At 36.9% G+C, this 27,127-nt stretch overlaps 1 protein-coding gene across 1 annotated transcript; it reads right to left on the bottom strand.

Annotated features, from left to right (window-relative positions):
• Window positions 1-1,007: 1,007 nt before the first annotated feature.
• LOC140145473 (podocan-like) lies at window positions 1,008-26,829 on the bottom strand. The gene is made up of 17 exons (XM_072167189.1): window positions 26,474-26,829; window positions 25,189-25,248; window positions 21,322-21,390; window positions 20,133-20,204; window positions 18,207-18,278; window positions 17,419-17,493; window positions 16,281-16,349; window positions 14,546-14,626; window positions 13,948-14,025; window positions 13,526-13,597; window positions 11,567-11,710; window positions 10,678-10,746; window positions 8,491-8,565; window positions 7,411-7,482; window positions 6,912-6,968; window positions 5,793-5,956; window positions 1,008-1,248 (listed from the first exon to the last, which is right to left on the bottom strand). The coding sequence occupies exons 1-17, from the start codon at window positions 26,764-26,766 to the stop codon at window positions 1,061-1,063; spliced, it is 1,710 nt and encodes a 569-aa protein (XP_072023290.1). The 5' UTR covers window positions 26,767-26,829; the 3' UTR covers window positions 1,008-1,060.
• Window positions 26,830-27,127: the final 298 nt, after the last annotated feature.

The raw sequence follows: 27,127 nt of genomic DNA, 5'->3' as shown, positions 1-27,127 counted from the left end.
GTTCCGTGGTGTCACAGTCAATAGAGTAATCTGACCTAACTCGATGCGCGCAGTAAACGTTGTTTTCATCGACACAAAATGTTTCACAAGCCACTGGCAATAATGATAAGATCACATCGCACATACTAGGGTAAGTGATGAACAGCATTAGGACTACAAACAAGTAACACTTTGGTCGCAACCGTTTCAAGTATTTCCTTCCGTTATCATGGTTAATGCTATTTGAAATATTGTCATAGCTGGAAAGCTTAACCTTTAAGCATAGCCTTATACACGAGTAAACAATACTTGGCAAAGCAAATACAAGACAGCAGACAATTATACCGAGAACAAATTTATTGTAGACGTTCAACTCCAGGGCTTTGATAAAGCATCGAGGTGTAGCTACTATCTGGAATATGTTAAGCTCCAATGCTCTGAACACCGTTGCAAGATTTGAGATTCCCCGTGGCCAATGGATGCTATGAAGAGATGTAAATATAGCACCAGTTATCTGATAATAACCCAGGACAATTTTAAATCGAGCAACAAGAATGTCTACTAAGGAACGATCAGTGTTGCTTCGCCTTCTGATATCCCAAACTGTGACCGCTACGATTATACATATCAAAGTAATAACGCATAAAGCCTCTAAAATCAGATGCCAGATTGGAGGACATTTGATGCAATACTCAAACCACGAGTAGAAGCCATCGCTACATCTGGAGCAAAGCCATCCTTCATAACCATCTCCACAAGATCCATCGATTTCCATTCAAAGCGGGACAAGAGTCATTGCCTCGGAGACACGGAAATGGTGCTGGAAGTGGATTTGTAAATCTCGTACTTGCTTGATTGTAAGATTCATACGATCTATCATGTATTAGCAAATTGGAGACAAACGCTTTGTATTTGGTTCTCAGGTTTTGAGGAACATCAGAATCGTTGGAATTTGTTGAGATGTTCCAGTTCCATCTCCACCAAACCCCTGGCTGAAGATTTTGATACTCATCTGTACAATCAATACCTTGTTCCGGGCACCGCATCCAAGGGCCAAATCTATCCTTCCTATAGAATCCGCCTAAACATGGACAGGCACGGAATCCTGCGAAATTATTCTTTTGGTACCCGTCGGGCATACTTCACAATCTGCTGCTCGTCTTCCAGGAGCTTGATAAGGTGAAACAAAAGTACCATTTGTGCACAATTTACATCCAATGCCTCCAGGGTCTTTAGACACTTGACCACTGCGTTCCTGAAAATATCCACCTATAGAGAAGAATGGAACCTGAGTTATTGTATGGGATTTTTTTTTTATTCTGCCATCTTCTTTTATGAATCTACGCTTTATGTTGGTTTCATATTTTCTCCCGCTGCCGCTGAGCGGCGTGACGGTTTATTATGTCGCTTGCACTTTTCTAAAAGCGGCATATTGATGAAAGCCAGTGTTGCTCAGCATCGCCAAAAATCGCATCTTCTTCTCATCAGAGCGGCACGGCTCCAGAGTTGACTTGAATTGAACTCCTGGCGATTTTGCCGCTTGGGCAAAGCAGTAGAGTGATCAATGTATTGGCTTGCCACTGGTCACTGCGTTTCTAGTGCGACTGCGCAGTGAAGAAAAGTCGACGTCAAAGCGGCAAGCGGCAGGAAAGTATGAAACCAGCATTACGTTGGAATTACTCTGGTACCATTATGGTAAGAGTCGGATGGACAGTGATGTGAGCTGGTACAGCCATCCCAGTAAGACCAAGGTTAATAGCTTGGTTGGTTCCAGTATCGGACCAGAAACAAAATGTACACCCTATAGACACTGGCCCAGCAAACACAAAAACATTTTAAGAACATTTTAAATAAGTTATATTTTGGCTTTTGGTTTAGGTAAAAACGTTTTAATAACATTAAAATGTCGGGTTATGTAAAGGAAATGATAACGTTTTAAAACGTTTTTTGAAAACAACTACAACAATACCGTTTTAAATGTTTTAAAAAATGTTATATGTAAACTATTTTTGCAAACATTTTTCCAAATATTTGTCTTAGCAATAAATATCATTTGTTAAAATATTTGAACCCATTAAACACAGAAATGTTCTTAAAATGTTTTTTAAAACCTTTTACATAACATTGAAACTGGGTTATATAAATGTCATGAAAAGTGGTTTTAAAACTGTTATTGAAAATATTTTGGGCAAACATTTTAAAATATTTTTTTTATTCCGAAAGTAACATTCTGTTTAGAATGTTTTGTATCAAGTTTTCAATAATGTTTTTGGAATGTTATTAAAACGTTTTTTATACCCTTTATATAACCCGACATTTAAACGTTTTCTGTAAAACATTTTTGTTTGCTGAGCAGTAGATAATCAAAAATGTTTTTTAAGGTTATGAAAACGTTTTATACTCTTAATAACCCTTTATATAACCCGACATTTAAACATTTTCTGACAACCTTTAATAACCTTTTGCGAATGATGTCAAAAACGTTTTGTGTTTGCTGGGGGGTAATAACAATGCATGTGTGTAAGTGGCATTACTGTCCTGTGTAATTTGTGGGAGAAGATACATTTTAAAGGTATTTTGTTTTATACCGAAATGACCCTTAATGACCTTTGACCCCCAAATAAAAAATACCGATGATTATACATTGGTTAAACACAATTAAGCATGTGAACATACCATCACTGTCCTATGGTTTTCAGCTAATAAAATTTTTGAAGATATTTCTGATTATACCGGAAGTGGACCCCTTAATGACCTTTGACCTCAAAATCTGTGAAAACACCACATTGACACTGGGTTATAACAATGCATGTGTGCAAGTGGTGTCACTGTCCTACGTAATTTGTGGGAGAAGATGCATTTTAAAGGTATTTCGTTTTATACCGGAAGTGACCCCTTAATGACCTTTGACCCCAAATAAAAAAATACCACATATAAATACATTGGGTAACTGCAACTCATATGTGAACATACCGTTACTGTCCTATGTTTTCCTTAGCTAATAAAAAAATTTGAAAGTATTTCGTTTTATACCGGAAGTGACCCTTTAATGACCTTTGACCCCAAATCTGTGTACAGACACTGGATAATAACAATGGATGTGTGCAAGTGGCGTCACTGTCCTACGTAATTTGTAGGAGAAGATGCATTTTGAGTTGAAATCACGTTTTTGCCCCCTATGACCCCTGCGTGACCTGTGACCTCACAAGTTTCATGTGACATATAGGGGTACGATCAATACATGATTGTGACCAAGTTAGGTCAAAATCGATGTAAGCATGTGAGTGCTAGAGCAAATGTAATGGTTGACAAAGAATAAGAAGAAAGAAGAACTAGACTTAGCTGTGGTTAAGACCACAAACACAGCCGTGTTGTGACCCCTTAATCACATTTGACCTCCAAATATGTGAAAACACCATATAGACACTGTGTTATAACAATGCATGTGTGCAAGTGGCGTCACTGTCCTACGTAATTTGTGGAAGAAGAAGCATTTTAAACGTATTTCGTTTATACCGGAAGTGACCCCTTAATGACCTTTGACCCCAAATAAAATAATACCACATATAAACTGGGTAACCACATATAAACTGGGTAACCACAATTCATGTGTGAACATACCGTTACTGTCCTATGTTTTTCTTAGCAAATAAAATTTTTTGAAGTTTTTTCGTTTTATACTAGAAGTGACCCCTTAATGACCTTTGACCCCAAATCTGTGTACACCCCATAGACACTGGGTAATAACAATGCATGTGTGCAAGTGGCGTCACTGTCCTACAGAATCTGTGGAAGAAGATGCATTTTAAAGGTATTTCGTTTTATACCGGAAGTGACACCTTAATGAGATTTGAACCCAAATAAAAAAATACCACAAATACATTGGGTGACTGCAGATCATGTGTGAACATACCGTTACTGTCCAATGTTTTACTTAGCTAATAAAATTTTTGAAGGTATTTCATTTTATACCGGAAGTGACCCCTTAATGACCTTTGCCCCAAAAGCTGTGTACACCCCATAGACACTGGGTAATAACAATGCATGTGTGCAAGTGGATCTCTGCATAATTTGTGGAAGAAGATGCATTTTAAGGTATTTCATTTTATACCGGAAGTGACCCCTTAATGAGCTTTGACCCCAAATAAAAAAAATACCACATATACATTGGATGACTATAGATCATATGTGAACATACCGTTACTGTGCTATGTTTTACTTAGCTAACAAAATTTTTGAAGGTTTTAGTTTTATGGAAGTGACCCCTTAATGACCATTTTTGACCACAAATCTGTGTGCTTGACATAGACACTGGGTAATAACAATGCATGTGTGCAAGTGGGGTCGCTGTCCTACGTAAGTTGTAGGAGAAGATGCAATTTTAGTTGAAATCACGTTTTTGACCCCTGCGTGACCTTTGACCCCACGAGTTTCATGTGACATGTAGGGGCATGGTCAATGATCATTGTGACCAAGTTAGGTCAAAATCGATGTAAGCATGTACGTGAGTGCTAGAGCAAATGTAATGGTTGACAGAAGAAGAAGAAGAAGAAGAAGAAGAAGAAGAAGAAGAAGAAGAAGAAGAAGAAGGAACCTGTGTAACGTCACGGCTGTGTAATAATTTTAAATATACTCATAATCCTAGGGAGTCAAACCATTTGAAGCGACTTGGCGTGTTTTAGGTTGGCCCATATAGGTGTTTTCTATGGATAAAAGGTAATAACTTCAATCCTCTACAGGGGATCCCAGCATGAGGTCAAAGGTTACATATGTAGGGACAGGCATAAAATTTCAAATTGATTCTATTAACCTGAATTGTTGTTTATTGGAAGAGAGAACTTCTCAGAAACAATTTGACACCAAAACCAATCTTATACTTTATTGCTAAGTGATGATGATGAAATTACTGTCGGGACATTAGGCCATGTTTTCTGATAAGACTTATCATAGGAGTGCATGGGGGACTTGATAATTTGTGTGCCCCCTGTCAATGTTTTGTTTTCATTGTAATTTAACCTGATTTTTGTTAAATATTATGTATATTATCATTTTCAACACATCTGTGAAATTTTGTATGAAAATTCAAATTTTAAAGTGGTAAAAATGTGCTAATTTTCATTTCGTGTACACATCCTTAAAACTATTGAATTCATGCTTTTTTCAAGTTTTTTTTAGCTTTGACCATATTCCTCTAATGCCTATGCTTTGACAGCTAGTTGCCATGGCAATTGCCATGGGCATGAAAGTTAGTCTTAAAACACACTGGTCAGCCTGTCATCATAACCAGCTGGACTTGGGTCACCGTAGTATGCCCTGCAGCAATTCCACGCTGAGACTACTTTCAACCACTATTTTTATCAATGGCATTACAGTCATGCCACTGGCCTGCCCAGCTCACCTCCAGAGCACCAGGAATGTGTTGACATGCCAAAGGTCAAACATCAGCAGGTGTCGAGGTATATGAGATAAAATTATGAAATCCAATATCGGAAAATGAAACCAGTGGAACAAAATTTATTACCTCGCTTTTCTCTAATCGAGGGTAATTTTGCTAAAGTTCTTTAAGGATCCGTTGACGAAATGTGGTCAAGTTTGACAATTTTGAGCCCATTTTAGCCCAAAACCATGATTTTTACCAAGTGATAACAAAAAAGTGCATTATCCCAGGAAATTTATTTTTGTCAAACCATATTTCCCTTGTCAGAAGATGAAAAATGCCCCTTTTTGACCCATTTTTTGACCAAAATGATGATTTTTCCAAGGGCATATCTTACCGAAAATACATTGTGCAAAAATATGTAATATATAGTTACCTGCAGGACAGTTGATGCAACAAGGGTCAATTTGGTTACCGTATGTACCCGGCGTACAAGGAAAACACTGGTAATCTTTACATTGGAAACCAAACTTTGCCATGGACCGGTACAGTTTGTTATATGCAGAAAGAGAAATATTTATGTAATCACCAACAGCAAATCTGTAATAATAATAATAATAATAATAATAATAATAATAATAATAATAATAATAATAATAATAATAATAATAATAATAATAATGGATTCAATGTGGTGTCATAATGTGCAGGATTAGATAGTGCATCTATTTAAAAGAAATACCCCAATATTGTTCAGTTCTGAAATTGTGATTATTTTTCCAAGTGTAAGGATACTTTATTGGCGCAGTATATAATAGTTATTCCTTGTTAATTATTAAAGATACAGTTTAATGGTTTGAACCTTAAATTTCAATTTCAAATGGAATCGGGCCACTGAGAGATAACAGTGGAGGACTATCGACTCCGTTATTAGTAGCTTATCCTTCAAAAACATTTTGCTCGGAAACGTATTTTGTCCTTCACGTACGCCACTATGTGTTGCGACCGACGAATTTCTCCCCCTACAAGTTTCTGTTAAGCAAATGAAGCAGTGAAACCCTTTAAAAAAGTCCCCTCCCGCTTCCCCCCTTCCAAAAAAAAAATACAGCTCTGGCAAAATAGAACATAAATGGTTACGAATGGCTAACTAGAACGACCTTTTGATTTTGAATAGTTACACTGCAAAATTCAAGTGTTTAGATTCTAAACACCTTTTTGTAACACTTATAAAACGTGTCACAGTATTTTTTTCTAAACATGTCACAGTGTTTAGTTTCTATAACAGTCAACACCGTGTTTAGAAACTAAACACTATAGTGTCCAGCTCAACTAAACACTATAGTGTTTATTTTCTAAACATGCTATTGACTGATGTAGAAACTAAACATGTTACAACATTTAGAAACTGTGATTTCAACCAAATGTGATTTCAACCAAAACATGATAGTTTTTCATTCCTACACCATTTTTCGTAAAATATGATCGTGTAAGAATCTAGGCGATGCCGTTGATTCGCAATCTCTTTGTGTAAAAATGTGGTTGTGTATATACTCACACATTGACATTATCAGGATATTGAGTCCATTTAGATAGGTGACTAGTTGACAGATATCTGTAACAAAATATTGGCAAATCATTGTCAATCGTCTATATCAGTCAATTTTGCCACAGGTCTTATGAAGGGGAGACTTGACAATAGGTTCAATATAGGCAATCTTATAATGTGTTTCATATTACACTTGGACACTAATTACAGCAGAATGTTTTGTCAGGCATTCTAATAATGTATTTCACTGCACCCTGGATACTAATTACAACAGATCGTTTTTCACTAAAATACTTTTCTACGAGGTGCCCAAAACACCATACAAACACAATATAGGAATGGGACCCCCCAAAAAAAAAAAAGCCCGAAAGACGGACTCGAGACACCGCTTCAAAAGTCCACTAAATATTAATGAACTTTGAACACAATTCTGAATAAGAAAAAAAATATATTTCCTCTGTACTATCAACATTTATGCTCCAGATACAAACATGAAAAATATACGTACATTGTGCCGTTATTTGCTAGCCCGTCAAGTGCATTGTCTTCAATAAAGATTATATCATTATAGTACATGTAACTGTAGTGGAAAGAACAGAAATAAAAAAATAAACATAATCAAACACCACCACCGCTTTGTACTAGAATTAACACGTGCTGACGATTGGGGGTTAAGGGTTGAGGGGTGCGGTGCGGTTTACTTCTTTGTTGAGTTTTATTATGTTCACCCCTTGAATTTTTTTTCAACCATCATATCTGCCCTCCCTCAAGTGGCGATCAGGGCATGTGCCCCCTCCCTTGTCATCTTCTAGCTACGCCACTGACGCCCGGAGACTTCCATCTCGTGCAAACCGATTTTAACGAGGGCGAAGAATGTAATGAACAACATTGATTCGGCAATTGTACCCAGCATTTAAATATGCATAGGACACAAACTAAAGTCTGCACAAAAAGTAACTCAGCTGTTATAAATACGCCTATAGATTCAGAACTAATAATTGTTTTCACAATATTTCAACATAGCGAGAAGGATGATTTATTTACACGCATTTTGATACCCCATTCGTCAAATGTCGTTCAATATTAACAACACAGTAGTGCTGTTGCAGAAAAATACCCGAATTTAAAAGTTGCAGTTTACTGCGATTAATGGTTATAATGCCAGCACTGTAAACACCATAAAGCCCGCCATTATTATCGCGCTTACTTCAAATCAATACAAATAACTGCAACTTTTAAATTGGGGCATTTTTCTTTCAAAACACTGCTGTATTGTCAATAATGAACAAAATTGGACAAATGGGGTATCACAATGCGCGTAAATAAATCATCTTTCTTTTTATGTTGAGATATTGTGAAAACAATTATTAGTTCTGAATCTATAGGCGTATTTATAACAGCTGAGTTACTTTTTGTGCAGACTTTATTATGAGGTAACATAGATTTGGTCAGGACAGCCAGTACACTGTCAAAAGTGCATAATTGTCAACAAGTCTCTTCAATGTGTTTATTCTGTCTAGATTACGAGAGAAGTGGAAGGATTCAAGGGCACAAACTAGTTTAAAAAGCAGTGTTTAGTTGAACTTACACCGATTCTAGTGTTTTATTTGACGTGTCAAGTGCGGATTTTCGTATAGAAGAAATATTGTTGTTGAAAATACACCTGAAACAAGAAAGAACTGATTAAAGTTAATAGAACGTTTGGTCAGTATAAAAAACATTTGAAATTAGGTCATCCATTACAGCGAAGATTGTTGTATCTGTTAGGATGTCTAAAGCTACTACAGGTTAAGCACGTCAAGCAATTATGGCTGAAGAACTGTATACATTGTCAAAGTTATTCTCAGGTATCCAGTCGTTAATCAAATCAAATACTGGAACTTACATTTTTTTTGTTACGTTGCGTCTGAAACCATCAGACTTCATCAGGCAACTGACTCACTGGGCTGGTCATGTGACACTTTGAGACGGCTATCTCACGTCTGGGCCGGGCCACCAAGACGATCCCTAGCCGTCTCAAAGTGTCACATGAGCAGCCCAGTGGGTAAGTTACCAGATGAAGTCTAATAGTTTTAGACGAATCGTAGCAAGTTGCAAACAATATAAGTTCCTGTATTTGATTTAATTCAAAACTTTGTGTTTACATTGTCTCTACTCTTCTTTCCTTTCGTCGTTCCTTCCCCTCAGTCCACTTTTGTTATCTCCTCTATCATGTACCTGTCCTCTTGTTACACAGCCGTGACGTTAGTCACGGCTGTGTCTTTTTTCTTACAGGTTCTTTCTTTCTTTCTTCTTTCTTCTTTCTTCTGTCAACCATTACATTTGCTCTAGCACTCACATGCTTACATCGATTTTGACCTAACTTGGTCACAATGATCATTGACCGTGCCCCTACATGTCACATGAAACTTGTTGGGTCAAAGGTCACGCAGGGGTCACAGGGGTCAAAAACGTGACTTCAGCTCAAAATGCACCTTCTCCTACAAATTACGTAGGACAGGGACGCCACTTGCACACATGCATTGTAATTACCCAGTGTCTATAAGGTGTACACAGATTTGGGGTCAAAGGTCATTAAGGGGTCGCTTCCGGTATAAAACGAAAAACCTTCAAAATTTTTTATTAGCTCAGTAAAACATGGGACAGTAACGGTATGTTCACATATGATCTGCAGTCACCCAATGTATATGTGGTATTTTTTTTATTTGGGGTCAAAGCTCATTAAGGGGTCACTTCCGGTATAAAAAGAAATACCTTTAAATTGCATCTTCTTCCACAAATTATGTAGGACAGAGACGCCACTTGCACACATGGATTGTTATTACCCAGTGTCTATGGGGTGTACACAGATTTGGGGTCAAAGGTCATTAAGGGGTCACTTCCGGTATAAAACGAAATACCTGAAAACATTTCTATTAGCTAAGAAAAATATAGGAGAGTGATGGTATGTTCACACATGAATTATGTCTACTCAATGTATATATGGTATTTTTTTTATTTGGGGTCAAAGGTCATTAAGGGGTAATTTCGGTATTAAACGAAATACCTTTAAAATACATCTTCTCCCACAAATTACGTAGGACAGTGATGCCACTTGCACACATGCATTGTTATTACCCAGTGTCAATGGGGTGTACACAGATTTGGGGTCAAAGGTCATTAAGGGGTCACTTCCGTAGGACAGAGACGCCACTAGCACACATGCATTGTTATTACCCAGTGTCTATGGGGTGTACACAGATTTGGGGTCAAAGGTCATTAAGGGGTCACTTCCGGTATAAAACTAAAAACCTTCAAAAATTTTTATTTGCTAAGAAAAACATAGGACAGTAACGGTATGTTCACACATGAATTGTGGTTACCCAAGTCATATGTGGTATTTTTTTTTATTTGGGGTCAAATGTCATTAAGGGGTCACTTCCGGTCTGAGACGAAAAACCTTCAAAATGCCCCTTCTGCCACAAGTAACATGGCAAAGTGATGCCACGTGCACACATGCGTTGACATTAGCCAATGTCTATGGGCGTTTTCATATATTTTGGGGTCAAAGGTCATTAAGGGGTCACAACACGGCTGTGTTCGTGGTCTTAGACCACAGCTAAGTCTAGTTCCATTTTTTCTTCTGTCCTTTCCTCTAACTGCACTTGTCTTGTCCTCTCTTCACATTCATTCTCGTCTAATCTCTCCTGTCCCCTTCTCTTCCTACTTTCAACATTCTCATTCTCTTTCCTAAACGAGATTTGGGTATTGAATAAATCAATTTTGGTTTACTTACAGTTCCTTCAAACTTGTTTTGTAGAATGTCAAAGGAGGAACTTCCATGATTAGGTTCTGAAACAAATATCTTTTTGAAATATGATAGTAGATCGTTAAAATAAGGAAGCACCGCTTCACTTAGCTGCTTATCCAGAATTACCGAGTACGTGAAACTTTCTTGTCAAATTTTTGTCATTTTTGTGTTCTCAAAACATGCATGATCATTTCATCATACGGCTTTACTATACGTGATACAAAAATGCGTAACTTTGACATAACGACACATATGAATAACGATGCAAAGGCGATTTATTATCAATGTATGTCGAAGAACAATAGCTTTTAAGTTCATTGTTATTTATTCAAGCCCCTGGTCGCGAAAAAAGCTAATAGCAAAGTATACTTTTTTGGAATCGTTACGACCAGATGTGTACTGTGGCGTGGGTTTTGATCAAATATAAGCAACTTGGAACTTTCAATCATGCTGTATGCATTTGATCCCTGCTGACCTCTAAGGACACTTTTTGAATGTTTTAACATAGCTTATCGTTTTTATACGCCTTTTTGTGATCTACAGACGTCGAATAAAAGATGGGTTCCGAAGGTGCACATTAGACCCTTTTTCCAATTTAACTAGTAATCTCAATTTTGCCTCCTAGTGCTATAGATAAAAAACAATTATTAGGATACCGCCCGTAGCCTTAGGATTACCAATGACGGGTGTGGGTAATTGCTTTTCTATGGTTTCTTTTCTGATATGTAGCTCGTTTGTTTTGTTTGTTTGTTTGTTTGTTTGTTTGTTTGTGTGTTTGTTTGTTTTTGTTTTTGTTTTTCATACTTCATGCCTTTGAGTCTTTTGTAATAGTATTACAAGAGTTTTTTGTAATTGGTTTATAAATGTAACTTACAGGTACTTTAATCCATCCAGGCCCATCAATATATCGGACGAAATGTATTTTAGGCGGTTACTGTTCAAGCTAAGAAGCTCTAATTGAGGTGAGAGCTTCATGAATCCAACTGGCAAATCTTCAAGATCGTTGTTGTCCAAATACCTGCGAACGAAGCAAATCGAGCGATGACAATTGACTATTCCGATGTCGTAATTCATGTATCGATATCGTGAACTTTCTTGTCTTGATTTCAATTAGTGAGACGGTAAAATTGCTCATTTTAATTACACCTGTTTTTACAAAATACATGTTGGAAGTAAGTTACGCACTTGAAAATTTCAGACAAATAGAACAGGACCATGTTCGTTCCTGTATTAAATTCAACTTTGTCAAAATAATATTAACAGGTATACTTTTCAAGTATAATTTATGTTTAAGAAAATTTTACCCATTTATAAGTGGGCAAATTAGTTATGGTATGGACAATTTTATCGTTTTTCTGACACGCAGTTTCATCTCCTGTGGCTGGAAACTGCACAACCAACGATATAATAGATTGATTTTAGCAAGTTTATGTACAAGAAGGCACACTTTGATAGCAAATAAACTCGTTTATCAAAAAAAAAATGTTCTAAATGTTCATATAGGCCATACTACATGCGATATTAACACATGATTACTTGATTAAAAACACATATACTTGATCACAGAATTGTCTAAATTGTCTAAATGGAAGAATGGAAATAATATGAAATTCTCGATATTTTATTAGAACAAAGCTATATATTTTTTCTTAGGAGGGCGCTTTAAGTTATCTATCGAAACTGCACTAAATTCTTTTAAACAATGGTCCCTGAAGTACATTTATTAACATTGGACCACGTCAGCAGTGACGTCTCGTGAAAATGTCACATATTGCAGTCTAGGAACTATAGCACTGAGCTCATCCAAACTTCTAATTTGTTTAAATGATGCTTGACAAATGGAATATAGTTATTTTAATTAATTAATGTGAATATCACGGTATTTCATTTAGTCAATGCAATATCTAATTGAGCTACTTGCTATGTACATTCGATGATGCCACGCACAACGTAGCTTTACAGGGTGTCCCTGAAAGAGCTATATCAGCTATCACATGCTCTTTGAATTTTGACAATTGACGGTCCGTTTTTGAAATAAAAGAAGTTTACAAAGCTACCTCATTTTCAACCCGTTCCACGGAGTCAAATATCTATCTTTGACAATAGACGCCTCATGCGCGGATGATGCGCAGTGATTAATACTCCGAATGCCGATCATCGATTGATATTTGAATCCGAGGAAAGGTTTGAAAATGAGGGAGTTTTGTAAAATTTTAATATCTTAAGAACGGTGTAATCAATTATTGTCAAAATTCAGAAAGTATATGATAGCTGATTTTCCTCAACAAGTAAAATACCCAAACAATTACGTTTCTAACGATACAGTTCTAAAGGTACGTTGTGTATGACATCATCGAAGCCACATATATAGTAAGTAGCTCAATTAAATATTGCATATTCTTAAACACCTGAGTAAGTTCATGTAATCTTATTGGTGCTTAGCGGTATGATGTGACACGATATAACACGGCTCATCGAGTGCGAGTCAACGTAATATGCGTATAGTATTTTGAACCAATCGGCAGATCGGAGGCGCATAGTAACAACGGGACTGGTCGATTCGAAGCCCCAAACAATTCCTTGTAAAATGTACGATTTAATTTTCTTCAAATTTGGTATACATCATGATTAACATTTGAATACGTCAGTAGCTAAAAACAATACATTTATTGTCTAAATAGGAAACAGGTCAACCTTTTGCAGGTAATAGACCATTCATCATCCCCCCCCCACACACACACCCCCACCCCGCGTCCGAGATTCTATCGAGCTTATTGATTTGATGATGAAGTTTGAATATAATCAGAATAACGGAAATGAAATTGAAGCTTACGCTATAGGAGTAATGCTGGTGTTTGCAAACAAATCCTGTGGTAAATGTTTCAAAGAGTGGCCTGTCAGAGTCCTGAAAGTAGGATAAATATAACAAACATTATGTAAATTTTGCATATGAATACATTTACGAGGGACGGTCAAAAAGTTCCCGCAACTATGGTGTATCTCCGCTCATGCATGACTTTGATAACTGTCACTTACGATAAATACAAGTTAGCATTTGAGTACTATTAATTACGTAATCTCATTTGCATAAAGTCATTGCTATATGTACACTGACAATTATTAACATTGGCGGGAAGTGTGAATTGTAGTTGAAGAACGTGTAATAAAAATAAGCAGAAGTAATAAAAATAAGCAGAATTTAAGTAATTTAAAAGAATACAAATATTTACAAACCTATGTATAATGTATACTTACAGTTCTCTAACTTGTCTTACTCCAGTGAAAGCCTTTGCCGATATGCCAGTAACTGATTTACCCACGGCTTCTATAGAGCTAACATATTTTTCACATGAGAGGGTTAAGTGGGTAAGAGCAAATATTGTGTTATTTTCAAATACTTATTTTTTATCAATTTGTTACTAATCATTAAAGGAAAATGTAAGATAACACTACTGTCAGAGAAGACAAAACAAGTCATGGGCACAGGGACAAGTAAAATACATTAAAATTGTCCCTAAATCAAATTTCACGTAATAAAATGTAAAAATATACTCTCTTATGTTGTATAAACCTCTAGTGCATGCTTCTATTCATGATAGTTTGACATTTTAAAGTGAAAAGGAACCTTGATCGGCGGCGCCAGTCACCCGTTCCGTCTTTTTATTCATGTTGTGATAGTGTATGCTATATGCAGCGCAACTTGTCCGAATTCAGGATTGCTGATAAATCTGTATTTTTAGTCTTGCCTAGAAGTGCAAGTGGTGAAAGTAAAAAAACATCGCTGATATACATTTGATCAAAAGTTTTGAAGCCACTTATAATCATACGGGGATCATATAAGTCACGTACTTACCAGTAATCAAAATTAACGTTTCCTTGAGATGGAGCAAATATGCCTCCAGGAAAATATGTCAAAGATCCAGCAGAAAGTCTCCTGGAAATAGCAGAAAAACGTAAACCATACGTATGTATACACTGTTACGGGTCGTACTGACTCAAGGCCAAAATCACCTTTTACCCGAACTCACACGAATGCACAACACAAATACACTGTTTGATTAAGCTAACATAATCTAAGTCTTTAATTGAAAACACAGTATGCTTGGTACATATATTGCAATACAATAACATCACACAATTACAGTTTTATTCTATCAATACTTAACCAGCGGTCTTCTTGTTGGTGATCCTAGAGTTCTTGCAAGGTTAATGTTCTGGACGACTGATGTAATATATCCTTATTCACTTGTCCTGCGAAAATCAGCGAAGTCCAGTGTACACTTGCGTTTATAAATATCCTTGCGTATGAAATCCTCACACGAAAATGATGCTGCTTGCTCCTATTACTTATCTTCTTGCGCTGCTTTCTCCACAATATATCTCCTTGCGCTGCTTTCTCCAATAATGGTGTTTCTTTCACCAATCACTCTTTTTCCAGGGAACAGGTCTATTTAACACAGCTCCGCTGTTTTTGACAGATGCGTGGCCTTCACAAACCCAGCAAACTCCAGCAATTCGACTGAAGAACTTTAATCCTTTGTTGAGGAAGAGCACATTTGTTTGCTCGCTATCTCCTTCGTTGCTGTATTAAAATAGCTCAATTATTGGCTACATAAACTGGTTAAAATGTTGTTCTTTTTTGAAGCACGAAGACCATCACACACATGTGGAGTTTCACAATCTCCCATGACATTCTGTAAAGTCCCAACTTAAGCCTCCAGCTTTTTATACCAGTACTCATGCAAAAACCCATCATCTATTAATAAACCATTACTTCAATCCCATTTTCACAACATTGCTGCAATCTTGGGATTTCCCAAGATTAATTATACACATTCACCTTTCACATTACATCACTTCTTGGTTTTTTTTCTCTCTATCGTGCAATATACTGAACTGGGGGTTTCCAAGTTCCAAAAATAGATCTGACTTTGTTTACAATAATTTGGGGGAATTTCAAAATGACTTTCCACACCATTATCTTGCACGTACAAGGGGGTTTCCCATCTCATGAAATACTTTCAGATTGTAAACAAAGTTAGACAACTAAATTAAATTACTCAGGGCACATCACAACACACATCTCCCATGTACACCCACCCCCACTATCTCACACGCACCCCTACATTTCATCTGCTGTTATAATTGGTTTACAGCTAATGTTGATCTTATCATTCCATACGATGTATTGTCTAGTAATCCGGTTATGGTGGAAATCATCATTATTAAAAGCTCAAAATCATGCGACCAAGAGGATATTGAAGCATACCGGGATACATTCTTTATTATTTCTTAGGCTGTTTGCCGAAAATGAAAATGTATTTGCGATTAATTTGTGTAATAAAAAAATCACTTGCTTTCATTTTTACTTTCCAGAGGCAATAATTCTGATTGGAAATGTTCTTAATGTCTATAAATGCTGTTCAACATTTATCACAAGAATATACAAACAAGCAGAACACACCAGGAATACCAAGCAGGACTGAAAGAATCCAACAAAATGGCAGGGCGGCGGGTGCGATCACAAACTGATGTGGGGCTGATCTTCGGATCAAACAACACTATTATTGCATATTATTTGTACTCACAGCCTTTGAAGTGAAAAGTTAAACGCACCAGCCTCAATCTGGCTTAGTTCACGCCAAGTACCTAGCTTGCTGAAAAGTAACATGAACATTTTATTATTTTTAAACGCAATTCTGCGAAATGTTTTTATTTTATTTTATTAAGTAATTTGTTTAAAAATGGGTCGTCCTTGTTTTATGTTAATTTATGAGGTAACATAATTGAACTGAAGTTATTGAACTAAATGGCATCAGTGGGGCATCCGTATTTGGGGGGGGGGGGTATGGCGGAAAATTGAATTTCAGGGGACAAAATCAGCAAATTGTGCACACAATTGACAAAAAGGTATTGTAATATTGGTGTTTTTGCAATTAAGTTGGGCGGGGGAGGGGGCAAACTGGCGAAAAGAAAACAAATACTCCCCTAGCCCACCCCATAACGCTGCGACTATATGGCATTAAAATAAAGTGTTCATGATGAATCTAACGTACAAGTATACAGAAAATTTCAAAATACTGCAGGAATATGGCACCCCTCCAAACTTGCTTACTTTATAGGGCAAATAAAACATTGTATGGACACACTCTAACTAATAGTTGGACTAACGTTAGCCAAAGGTTGGGTCAGTATCAAAGATTTGATGTTGGACCAACGTTGGATAAACAGTAAAATGACGATGGCCAACGTCAGATAATACGTTGGTCCAACGTACGAAGGTCGGTTGGTCCAAGTTGGCCTAACATGCCCAACACAGTGTTGCGATTTGTGTATATAAATACATTCAATGTTGTAGTAGCCGGTGTAACTGATGTTGGACATCAGTCTTGGTTATCCTTGCTAAACAAGACCTGCTTTTGAAGCAAATGACAGCAGGCCTTGTTTGGCAAAAACTATTTTAAGAAAAAAATTACACCAAATCGCATTTCGTATACTATATACTCTACTTTTATACAGCATTATTGTGGATGAAAAAGTGGATGAAAATAAGGTAAACCACAAGCTCAACACATAGACAATATTCGAGTCAACAATATTTGAATGTTTGCAAAACATCAAAGATGGATCCCATGCTATCCCCATTGGAAACATTTTAAAAGGAATGTACCACATCATCGGGTAAGGATAAGGTATTACCACTGCTATAAAGGTAAGCAAACTTACAGTTTCCGGAGAGAGTGACGAATTTCTCTGAACAAATCAGTCTCTACGATGATCCCATTGATTCTATCCATTTCACTGTGTACAAGATAAGACAATGCAACATCGTGCTTGGTTTAAGTTTATTTCATTGTACTTTACCCATGGCACATCAAAAATGTTTTTAACAAACACGAGCTATTGCATATCGTAAATAAATTATTGATGCCTACTCCTCTGAAAACCTCCCAAAGGGTAAGAGTTTGACATAATTAACAAAATAACATTTTTTAACATGATACAGTAGTCTTTCAGTACTTTCACAAATTCAGCTCTGTATATTTTGAATTAAAACAACTCAAAGTTCATTGTTGTTTCTGTTATAAGCTAATCAGTGGCGTAGATTTCTTTTTGACATGGGGGGGGGGGGGGATGAAGTTGGAAAAAAATCTTGAAGTATAGTCAATTCCGCACCCGTTGGCGACCGAATTAGTTTATGATATAAATGCGCAATTTTTTTGCTATTTTTAAGCTAAACTGATGAAATATAGTGTTAAAGTAGATTAAATGCGCTCGAAGCGCGCGAAAATTTGCACTTTTGGGGCTAAAATGGGCAAATATGAAGTTAATTTGGTCAGAAACCTATTATCAGGCGTCAACATTGGGGGGGGATTGTATGGATCATCCCCCCTGGCAAAATATTGGGGGGATAAATCCCCCATCCCCCGGGATCTACGCCTATGATAAGCTTCCTTACCCTGGTACCATACAGCGCCCATAACTATGTTCTAAATAATTCAAATCAAACTCACAGTGTGTATAAACTGTTTAGCCCGATGAAGGAGTCCGCATTGAAATACTTGATTGGGTTATCAGAGAGGTATCTGCAAAATTTACAAATAGCGTTGTTATGATTATGTGGACAATTAATAACAACTGTCTCAAGAGAAAAATGCAGTTAGCAGCGCCCTTTTTGGTGTGACGTGATGCTTACATGAATGTCAAGGGCGTTTTCTTAGCTTTCAAATGCCGTTTGTTCTGTTCAAAATCTTGAGATATGTTTAGTTAGCAACGAAGGGGTTAAATCACAAGTGTGCCACTTTTGCTAGGGAAGAGGGTTGTACATTAGGGTGGGGCGAAAAACACCATTTTCTCAGATCGAATTTTAATGGGTATCTGAAATATCAGTAAGATCGAAGCATGTATCACCCAGGCAGTAGGTTATCACAAAATCCCTACTTCTCTGCTCTTTCTTACTGTATGACTGTATAAATCAGTAGAAACAACCTTGGAAAAGTATGACTGTATAAATCAGTAGAAACAGCCTGGGAAAAGTAAGCATTCAGATGCCATCCTAACAATTGAATGTATGAATACAAAAACCACCCAAGTCCATACTTTGGCCAAATTGAGTTAAGCATTGGAAATTGTTGCTATACATACATAGGCCTGTCATATGTATGAAAGAACAACTCAAATTCATCCTCTGTGTCTACTGAGCATGTGAAAAATAGTATGTATGAAAGAAACACCCAAATCCAGGATTTGAGTTTTGTAACACATTGATTGAAATCCAGTATGTATAAAAGTCCACTTGTAACACATTCATTGGTGGAGAGTGACTTTTGAAAAATAAAATGGGTTTAATCAAGGAAAGTGTGTGGTTTATATTACATGGCAGTATGCTTATCAACATTATACATACCTGTGTGCTTTATTTTGTATTATCTTACTAGTGATAATCTCATTCCAACATTGTTGTCTTTGTACATGATTAAAAAAACCACCCAAGTCCAGCATTTAAAATGATCCCCACGAAGTCCATTAAAATGCTAATCGTAACATTGCACGTAAAACTTACCATATTGACCAGGTAAATCTAACTGAAGGAATAAAAATGATACACAGGTTTTTTTTCTCAAAATCACTTCCCATGGACTTGGGTGGGTTTTGTATTCATGTATTCAATTTTCAAACACTTTGTGTAGTTTGTTTGGACCCTCTAGAACATCACCAAAGAGCAAGCACTCTCCAATTGGAGGCACGCATGTAAGTTAAATATTAATGATATTTGAGTTTCTATATTGAGGGGTAGGTGTAGCATTATGGAGCATTTAGCAACTCAAATATCATCAATATTTAACTAAATACATGTCTTTAGCAAAAAATACTGGTAAGCAATTGGAGACTGCTTGCTAGTTGGTGAAGTTCGGGAGGGTCTTAAAGGAGTATTTCGTGATCCTAGCATCCTCTTTTTATGACATTTTTCAGTAGATATCCACGAAAAAAGCTTATTTCCAAAATTTCAGTTGATTCTGATTTTGCGTTTGCGAGTTGTGCATGATTATGTGTATTAAACTGCTCCATAGACAATGTGTTTTAATTTCGTTCTGGTGCACCAGAACGAAATTCAAATTTAACGATATTTTTGCTAAACGAATTAATCTGCAAGAAATATTTGGTACATAAACATTATGTAGCCAGAGGTATCCAGTGGTGTAAAAATCTCAACTTTTTTTGGGAAAAGTGGGAGGATGAGGCTGTGGATCACGAAATGCCCCTTTAACAAACTACCCAAATTGTTTAATATTGGCTTTGATGTCATCTTAATGCCTACTTTTCTCAGGTTGTTTCTACTGATTTCTCTATAATACAGTAAGAAGTAGAAAATAAGTATGGATTTTGTGCAAATCTACTGCCTGGGCGAAACATGCTCGGAAACATGTAAAGATACTTACAACTCGGTCATCTGGTAACAAGATGCAAACGTTCCTTTTGGAATTGAAGTGATGCGGTTTTCGACTAGAATCCTGCATAATAATGATATAAAGGAAGGTTTAAAGGAAGGTTTAAAGGAAGGTTTTTATTTCAAACTCAAATGGTGACCCGCAGGTCAAATTGCTAGAATTGTACATTAAACACACCTAAACAGACACAGTGCAATTTACAGGCAGCAGCTTAATCAGCGCCAATATTGCAACATTGAAACAAACAACTATACAAACATCCAATACAACCCCACCCACCCCCAGTAGGCAATGAAGATAAAGTGCCTTTCCCAAGGACACAACGCGTTGGGCACGAACTCGAATCCTATGGATTATGAGTCGGGCGCCTTATCCACTCGGCTCCACGTCATGGAAATATTTTGTATAAATAATAATCGCATTAACTTCATGTGTTTAAAACATTCGGAATGCATCTATTATAATATGTATACGTAATATGTCTACACACCCTTGATATGTCAGTTTGAAATTTAAAAGGTTTACCCCCCCAACTCGCGTAGGCAGGAAAACGTGGACCTCATTCTGCATATGATTTAATACTAGACTCACACACCCGTTCTTAATCGACATTACTTGGATCTCACCCCCCCACACACCACTTACTACCACCGTGGCCCGTCCATACCGTCATTGGTATACCCGTTTTAAATGCATTTATACCTTATTTGCGATGTCCTGGTTATATCCAATAGACCGAGGACGTCCACAGTCGGTGTGTGACCTCATTTACCATGTGTGTATCCTTATGTAGATCCTCGTTTGCCTGGAGACGTCAAATTACCCCCCACACACCCCATAAACACAACAACACATTTGTTTTTGTCTATACATGTATAATCGCCTCCAAATATGGCAGTGCTAATTGATGTTTTACTTTTATTGCATCAATTTGCACCTGACTATTCAAAGATAACCTTGTCATTGATTAATTTAACTAGACAGGTTTGGTGTACCCCAGAAGAACTGCTCTGTCGGGTTTACATGACAGGAGTAGATAGTATTTTGTCCTGGTCTAATAGATATTTATTTAACACAAACTATAGCAGGTATGGGGTCATCAGCTACAACTTGGTGATTACGCTATTGCTTCATATTTTCGTGTTAGGCTATCATATTAATGTTATTCTTGTATACTTACACAACGCGTATCTTGGAGGTTTTATGGAACATGCCAAAGATGTCTGTCAGCTGATTATCTCTCCCGTACCTATTGAAAAAAGTTATAGAATAAGTTAAAAATAAAACTAGTTCATGGTCCAAAACGTATTTACCTAGCTGGGGGGTTTACACACCCACAATTTTGTGCGAAAATAGTTGGGACAGATGATGTTCGAAAGATCAAATTCCTGTGAATTGAACATGACGCTGAAAATACATGATAGGTTTCATAGGTCATGTTATGTATTTCGTCGTCCGTATTCCATAGTGGCGTATAGTGGGGCGCCGCGAATAAACAACTTTTCGAGAAAATCGGGTTTGAAGAAATGCCAATTTAAAATCGAGTTGTGTAAATCAGACATTCATTATATTTTGTAAATGATGTGATATTTCTGTAGTAAACTAAATAGATTTTATTGTTATATATTTTTCAAAAGAAATAAATACATACTATTGCTGGCAAACTGACAATAAAACTATACGTCACTATGGAAAACGAACAAAACGCAATACCCTAACCTTACGTTAACCGTACGCCACCTCGGTCGCCGTGTAATCCCTATGGCGTTACTTTTCGTCGTTCGTATTCCATAGTGGCGTATAGGTCCGATACGCGTACGCCACTATGACATACGATGTTTTTCATTTTTGCCGATATTTCATAATTATAAAATGTGTATAAAAAGTGGCGTATGGTCGATACGCCACTATGGAATACAAAAATGTCACTTTGTAACTATACGCCACATTTAATTAATTAATTACTAATTAATTAGCTAATTATGACTGATGAGACTTAGAAAAAATGAAAGAGAACATCATTAAAAACATATGTGCCAATTTTCAAAAAAATGACCAAAAATCACTATACGCCACTATGGAATACAGCCGACGATTTGTTTACTCCTCTCCCCCTCGCCCCCGAAACAATGTTGGAGCACAGATTGAGCTCAACCACTTTCCACTATTTTTCACCATTCAACATTGAATAAGGGGAGCGGGGATGCATTGAATAAGGGGAGGGGATGCGTAAAATAAACAAACTGTCCTAATATTGATAACGTGAATTTGCATATATCTTTACATTAAAAATAAAAGGATTGACAAGTTTATAAAACCGTGTATATAAAAAGATGGCAAATTTATTAATCTATTCATAGCTGAAAGAATGATCAAAATCGAACAACGCGTTTAGGAGATATGGTCATATTTATGATATTAATGTTGTACTTCAACATTGAATAAGGGGAGTGGGGATGCGTAAAATCAACAAACTGTCCCAAGCTTTTCGCGCGGGATTGCAGCTAGGTACTGTAATGCTATCCATTCTTTCTTCTGGCAACAAAGTGCACATTTTTTGCTCTAGCTCAGACATGTTATGACCGATTCTGACCTAACTTGGTCACAACCATCATTGACCACGACCATACACGTCACCTGACTTTTAGTAGGTTAAAGGTTACAGAGGGGTCAAATAGGCCAAAACTGTAATTTCAGCTAAATATGATTCTTCCCGTACATGTTACATTCTACAATGATGTCACTTGCACATAAGCATCGGCTATACCCAGTACCCATAGGGTGTAAACAGAATTGGGATCAAAGGTCATTAAGGGGGCAATTTTGGTATATAACCAAATACCTTCAAAATGCTTCTTCTGCCACATATTACATAGCACAATGACGTCACTTGCACATATGCATCGGCTTTACCCAGTGCCTATAACTTGTATACAGAATTGGGGTCAAAAGTCATTAAAGGGGCAACATCTTACAATTGAAAAATCTGGACATCTATAAGGGGTATTGGGGTCAAACTCGGTGACAACAAATCTCATGATCAGGGGAAAATTTTACAGGGGTCAAGTCAAAGGTCACACAGAGGTCAAATTTTAGAAATGCATTTTCTAGACATCTGTAAGGGGTACAGGGCTCAAACTCGGTGACAAAAAACTTAATAAAAAATTTTGCAGGGGTCAGATCAAAGGTTATCTGGACCAAATCTTATAATTTCATTTTCTGGACAACTGTAAGGGATATGGGGCTCAAACTCAGGGACAACAAATCTCATGACCAGTGGAACATTTTGCAGGGGTCAGGTCAAAGGTCATGCACAGGTCAAATTTTAGAAATACTATTACTGGACATCTGTAAGGGAGGACAGTTTTTATGGTCTACTGAGCTCAACAATGCTTTGCTGTCTTCGATAGCGCATTGTATCGGAGAGGTACCTGGCTGTTATCAAAGCCCAAACCCATCAAAGCTTGTAGCAAACTCTTTTAGGCTCCGCTCAATTGACAACTCTGCTCCGATACAACCCCTCATTTCAAATATATAGTTTTGGTTTCTCTATTGTTCAGAAACCAAAAATCAAGGGATTAAAATGTGGAGATGAACCGGTATGCAATCATAACACTATTGTGCTGGGAGGACACAAGAGGGTATATATAATCAAAAGTATAATGGCCTATAACCATACGTATATAATAGCCTATTGTGCTAACATTTTCATTATCGATATCTATCAACGCGGGCGACTTTTGATGCTCTCTGCCGTAGGTGGCACACTTCCATGACACCATAGAATTACACCCGAGTTCCGAGATTCGTTTGATAAGTTATGCATAGACATCGTTGAGACATAAAGGATGGATATATACGAGGCCTAGGCCTACATGTAGAAATCATGTGCATATATTGAGGGGGGGGGTGTTTTGTTTATTTGTCTGAAATATAAACGATGCATGATGATGTAGATGATTTGATTATGAATTAGATTATTCCCCGGAAAGCACAACCCATACCTCTTACCTATGTTCCCTCCGCCACCTATATATAACCTCCTCCCTCCCCCTCCCCACACTCGATATCGACTCTTCCCTATTATCCCACTCCACTCTTGAGCTCCCCTCTCCCCATCCTTCCCTTCCCACTTCCAATGCTCTCTCCCCTCTGTTTCTCTTTCTCCCTTACCCTTACCCCCCTCACACACACACACCCACACACACCCTTTCCCTGTCGATCTCATTTTTTTCTCTCTCTCTCTCTTCCCAAATAAATAAATTGAATAAAAGTCAGTTTAAACCAGCTTTCTATGATATTGATCTTCCGTCATGCGACATGCACATAAATAGAGTTGTGTATAATAGTTTTTATATCACTGAAGTCATAATCTGTCAAGTGACTATTGTAATATCTGTGGAAATATTTCGATGATCTATATATTTTCACAGTGAAATCAGTTGATGAGTGGGCCGTTATGTACTTACTGAACACAAAAGAAATTGATTTTGGTTTTACCATCGACCGTGTTTATAATCCTGCTGCTCTGCTGAACGCTCCGATAGATATCAGCAAACTCGTATACTGTTCGCTTGTTCCTATCGAACGCTCTAGCGTACATGAACCATTATCGAAGACAGCAAAGCATTGCTGAGCTAAGTAGACCATAAAAACTGTCCTCCCTAAGGGGTACGGGTCTCAAAAACGGTGGCAACACACCTCGTGACCCGGGAAACATTAAGGTCAAATGTCAGGTCAAACGCCCCAGCTAGGTTTGTGGTCCATTTGCCACTATTTACACTTGAAACCGTATAACATAAGATTGATTTATGTGCGCATGTGCAGGTCTGCAATTAAACACACAATTCAAGGTCATACCACTTTGCCGGGGAGTTGCGACACCATTAAAACTGGAAGCAAGTGTATGAATAAATTCTAATAAACTACACTTGACTAGGATTTATAAAAAAATCATAAAGAAAAAATTACACAAACTGCTATATGTTAGTGAGAAAGGTTTGTACCATCCAGGACATAACTTGTCAACGAAATACATTATACTCACAAATGTAAGACCGACGACGGCAGCTCAATTTGTGATCGTATTTGGTTGTGTTCAATGTTCCTATAAAGTAGGATAATAAGAAACAAATGATTACGATATGAGAGAAAGAAAGAAAGAAAGAAAGAAAGAAAAAAAAGAAAGAAAGAAAAAAAAAGGAAAGAAAGAAAAAAAAAGAGAAAAGAAAGAAAGAAAAAGAAAGAAAAAGAAAAAAGAAAGAAAAAGAAAGAAAGAAAGAAAGAAAGAAAGAAAGAAAGAAAAAGAAAGAAAGAAAGAAAGAAAGAAAGAAAGAAAGAAAGAAAGAAAGAAAGAAAGAAAGAAAGACAATGTGATCAGATCTATCAACACAATTTGTTATAAAAGTGTTCATTTTTTATTTATCATAAATTAAACATAAACACTTGCGACATTGATACCATTTAGAAAGATATACGATTTACTTGACTCTATTATTACAACCGATTTCACAGAATATGAAACCATATCATCCAGCTCACAGAAAGGGCAATGGAATGACTTATTAATGTTGCATCGAGCTATGAAGTGATTTTTAATTTAGCATTTAGCTACCCTACATTAGTAGAACCAACGTTTTTGACACCCTTACGCCTCAAATGATAAAATTAGAATTGGGTCAATTTTTATTTCTATGCCCTCTATGCTTCCCATGAGGTTTCGAAGGTCAAAATGGGGCCACAGTTAATATATGTTCTTTCATGTTGTAATATACCATACATTGGTCCTCTCATTGCTAGGAATAAAACAAAATCATATTGCACTGGGGTGCTTAGTTTAGGAGTTATAGAGTAAATGATGTCAAATTGCACAGTAGCCACATTTTCAAAATGCACAAACGTCTGTTTTAGGCCCAAATTAAGATTTCAACTAACATGTAGATAGCCACCAAATCAAATCTTGGTTTAGGAATTACTTCCATAGAGAAATGGATGACTAAAAAAAACGTGATCTGTCTCAAGATCCACTTATACGGATAACTCCATATAGCTCCAGTTCAAGCTGCCAAAAACCGTGTATATTTTGACAATACTTATATCATTAGCACTTGTCGCTCTTTCTATTTCTATTTACGCAAACTTATTCATGTAAGAAAGTATCTGCTTCAAGACCGTCCGACAGCCCTGCTAATAATAAACGTTCAATATTGTAAACAGTATAATCCCTCACATGTTCTGCTGCCCAACTATAACTCAGAATGCGAGAAGAGTAGACATAGTTGAAATTGAAATAAATGTTCCTTAAACTCATCAATTTTATGGTCTATACTTACAGTTGTATAGTATTTGCCGGAAAGTCGCTTGGTATATCCTGTAGTTGACGAGATGAACAATCGATAAATTGATATTCATCAATTGGGTTACAATTACAAGCATAACACATTTGCTTATCGCCCAAATGTCCGCTAACTGTCTCCGTTATTAACCCATTTGCTCTTCCGATCCATATAACTGCAAAATGTACTTGCAGTAAAAGTCTGATTTTTGCGTGGGTGGCCATTTTGGATTCTATCCACACTCTGCAAGAAGGTTTGAATACGCTACCATTTCTGTAAACAAGATTCATCAGATTACGAGTATAAATGAACAGTTTACAGTATTTCCAGAAGAAAAACCCAGACTAAAGCAGAAAAAAACCCCATCCACATATAAATAACAATACAAATATATGGAAGAATAAACAACAATAAAAAGGGTCCACATGGGTATTTCCGAGCAGGAATACCAAAACAATACACTGACAATTTAGAATGTAAATAGTAAAGTTCTTTGACCGGGAAATGAATTACAAAATCCACTCATAACAATGAAGGGGTCCGTGGGAAGAAGGAATAACAATAAAAAGTGCCCCCAAAGGGTATTTCCTAACATGAATAACAAAACAATTCATTGACAATCAAAAATATAAATAGTAAAGTTCTTTGACC

The sequence above is a fragment of the Amphiura filiformis genome, unplaced genomic scaffold, assembly GCF_039555335.1.
Source record: "Amphiura filiformis unplaced genomic scaffold, Afil_fr2py scaffold_311, whole genome shotgun sequence".
In the NCBI taxonomy this organism is placed as follows: domain Eukaryota; kingdom Metazoa; phylum Echinodermata; class Ophiuroidea; order Amphilepidida; family Amphiuridae; genus Amphiura; species Amphiura filiformis.
This window is presented reverse-complemented; position numbering and strand designations above follow the sequence as displayed.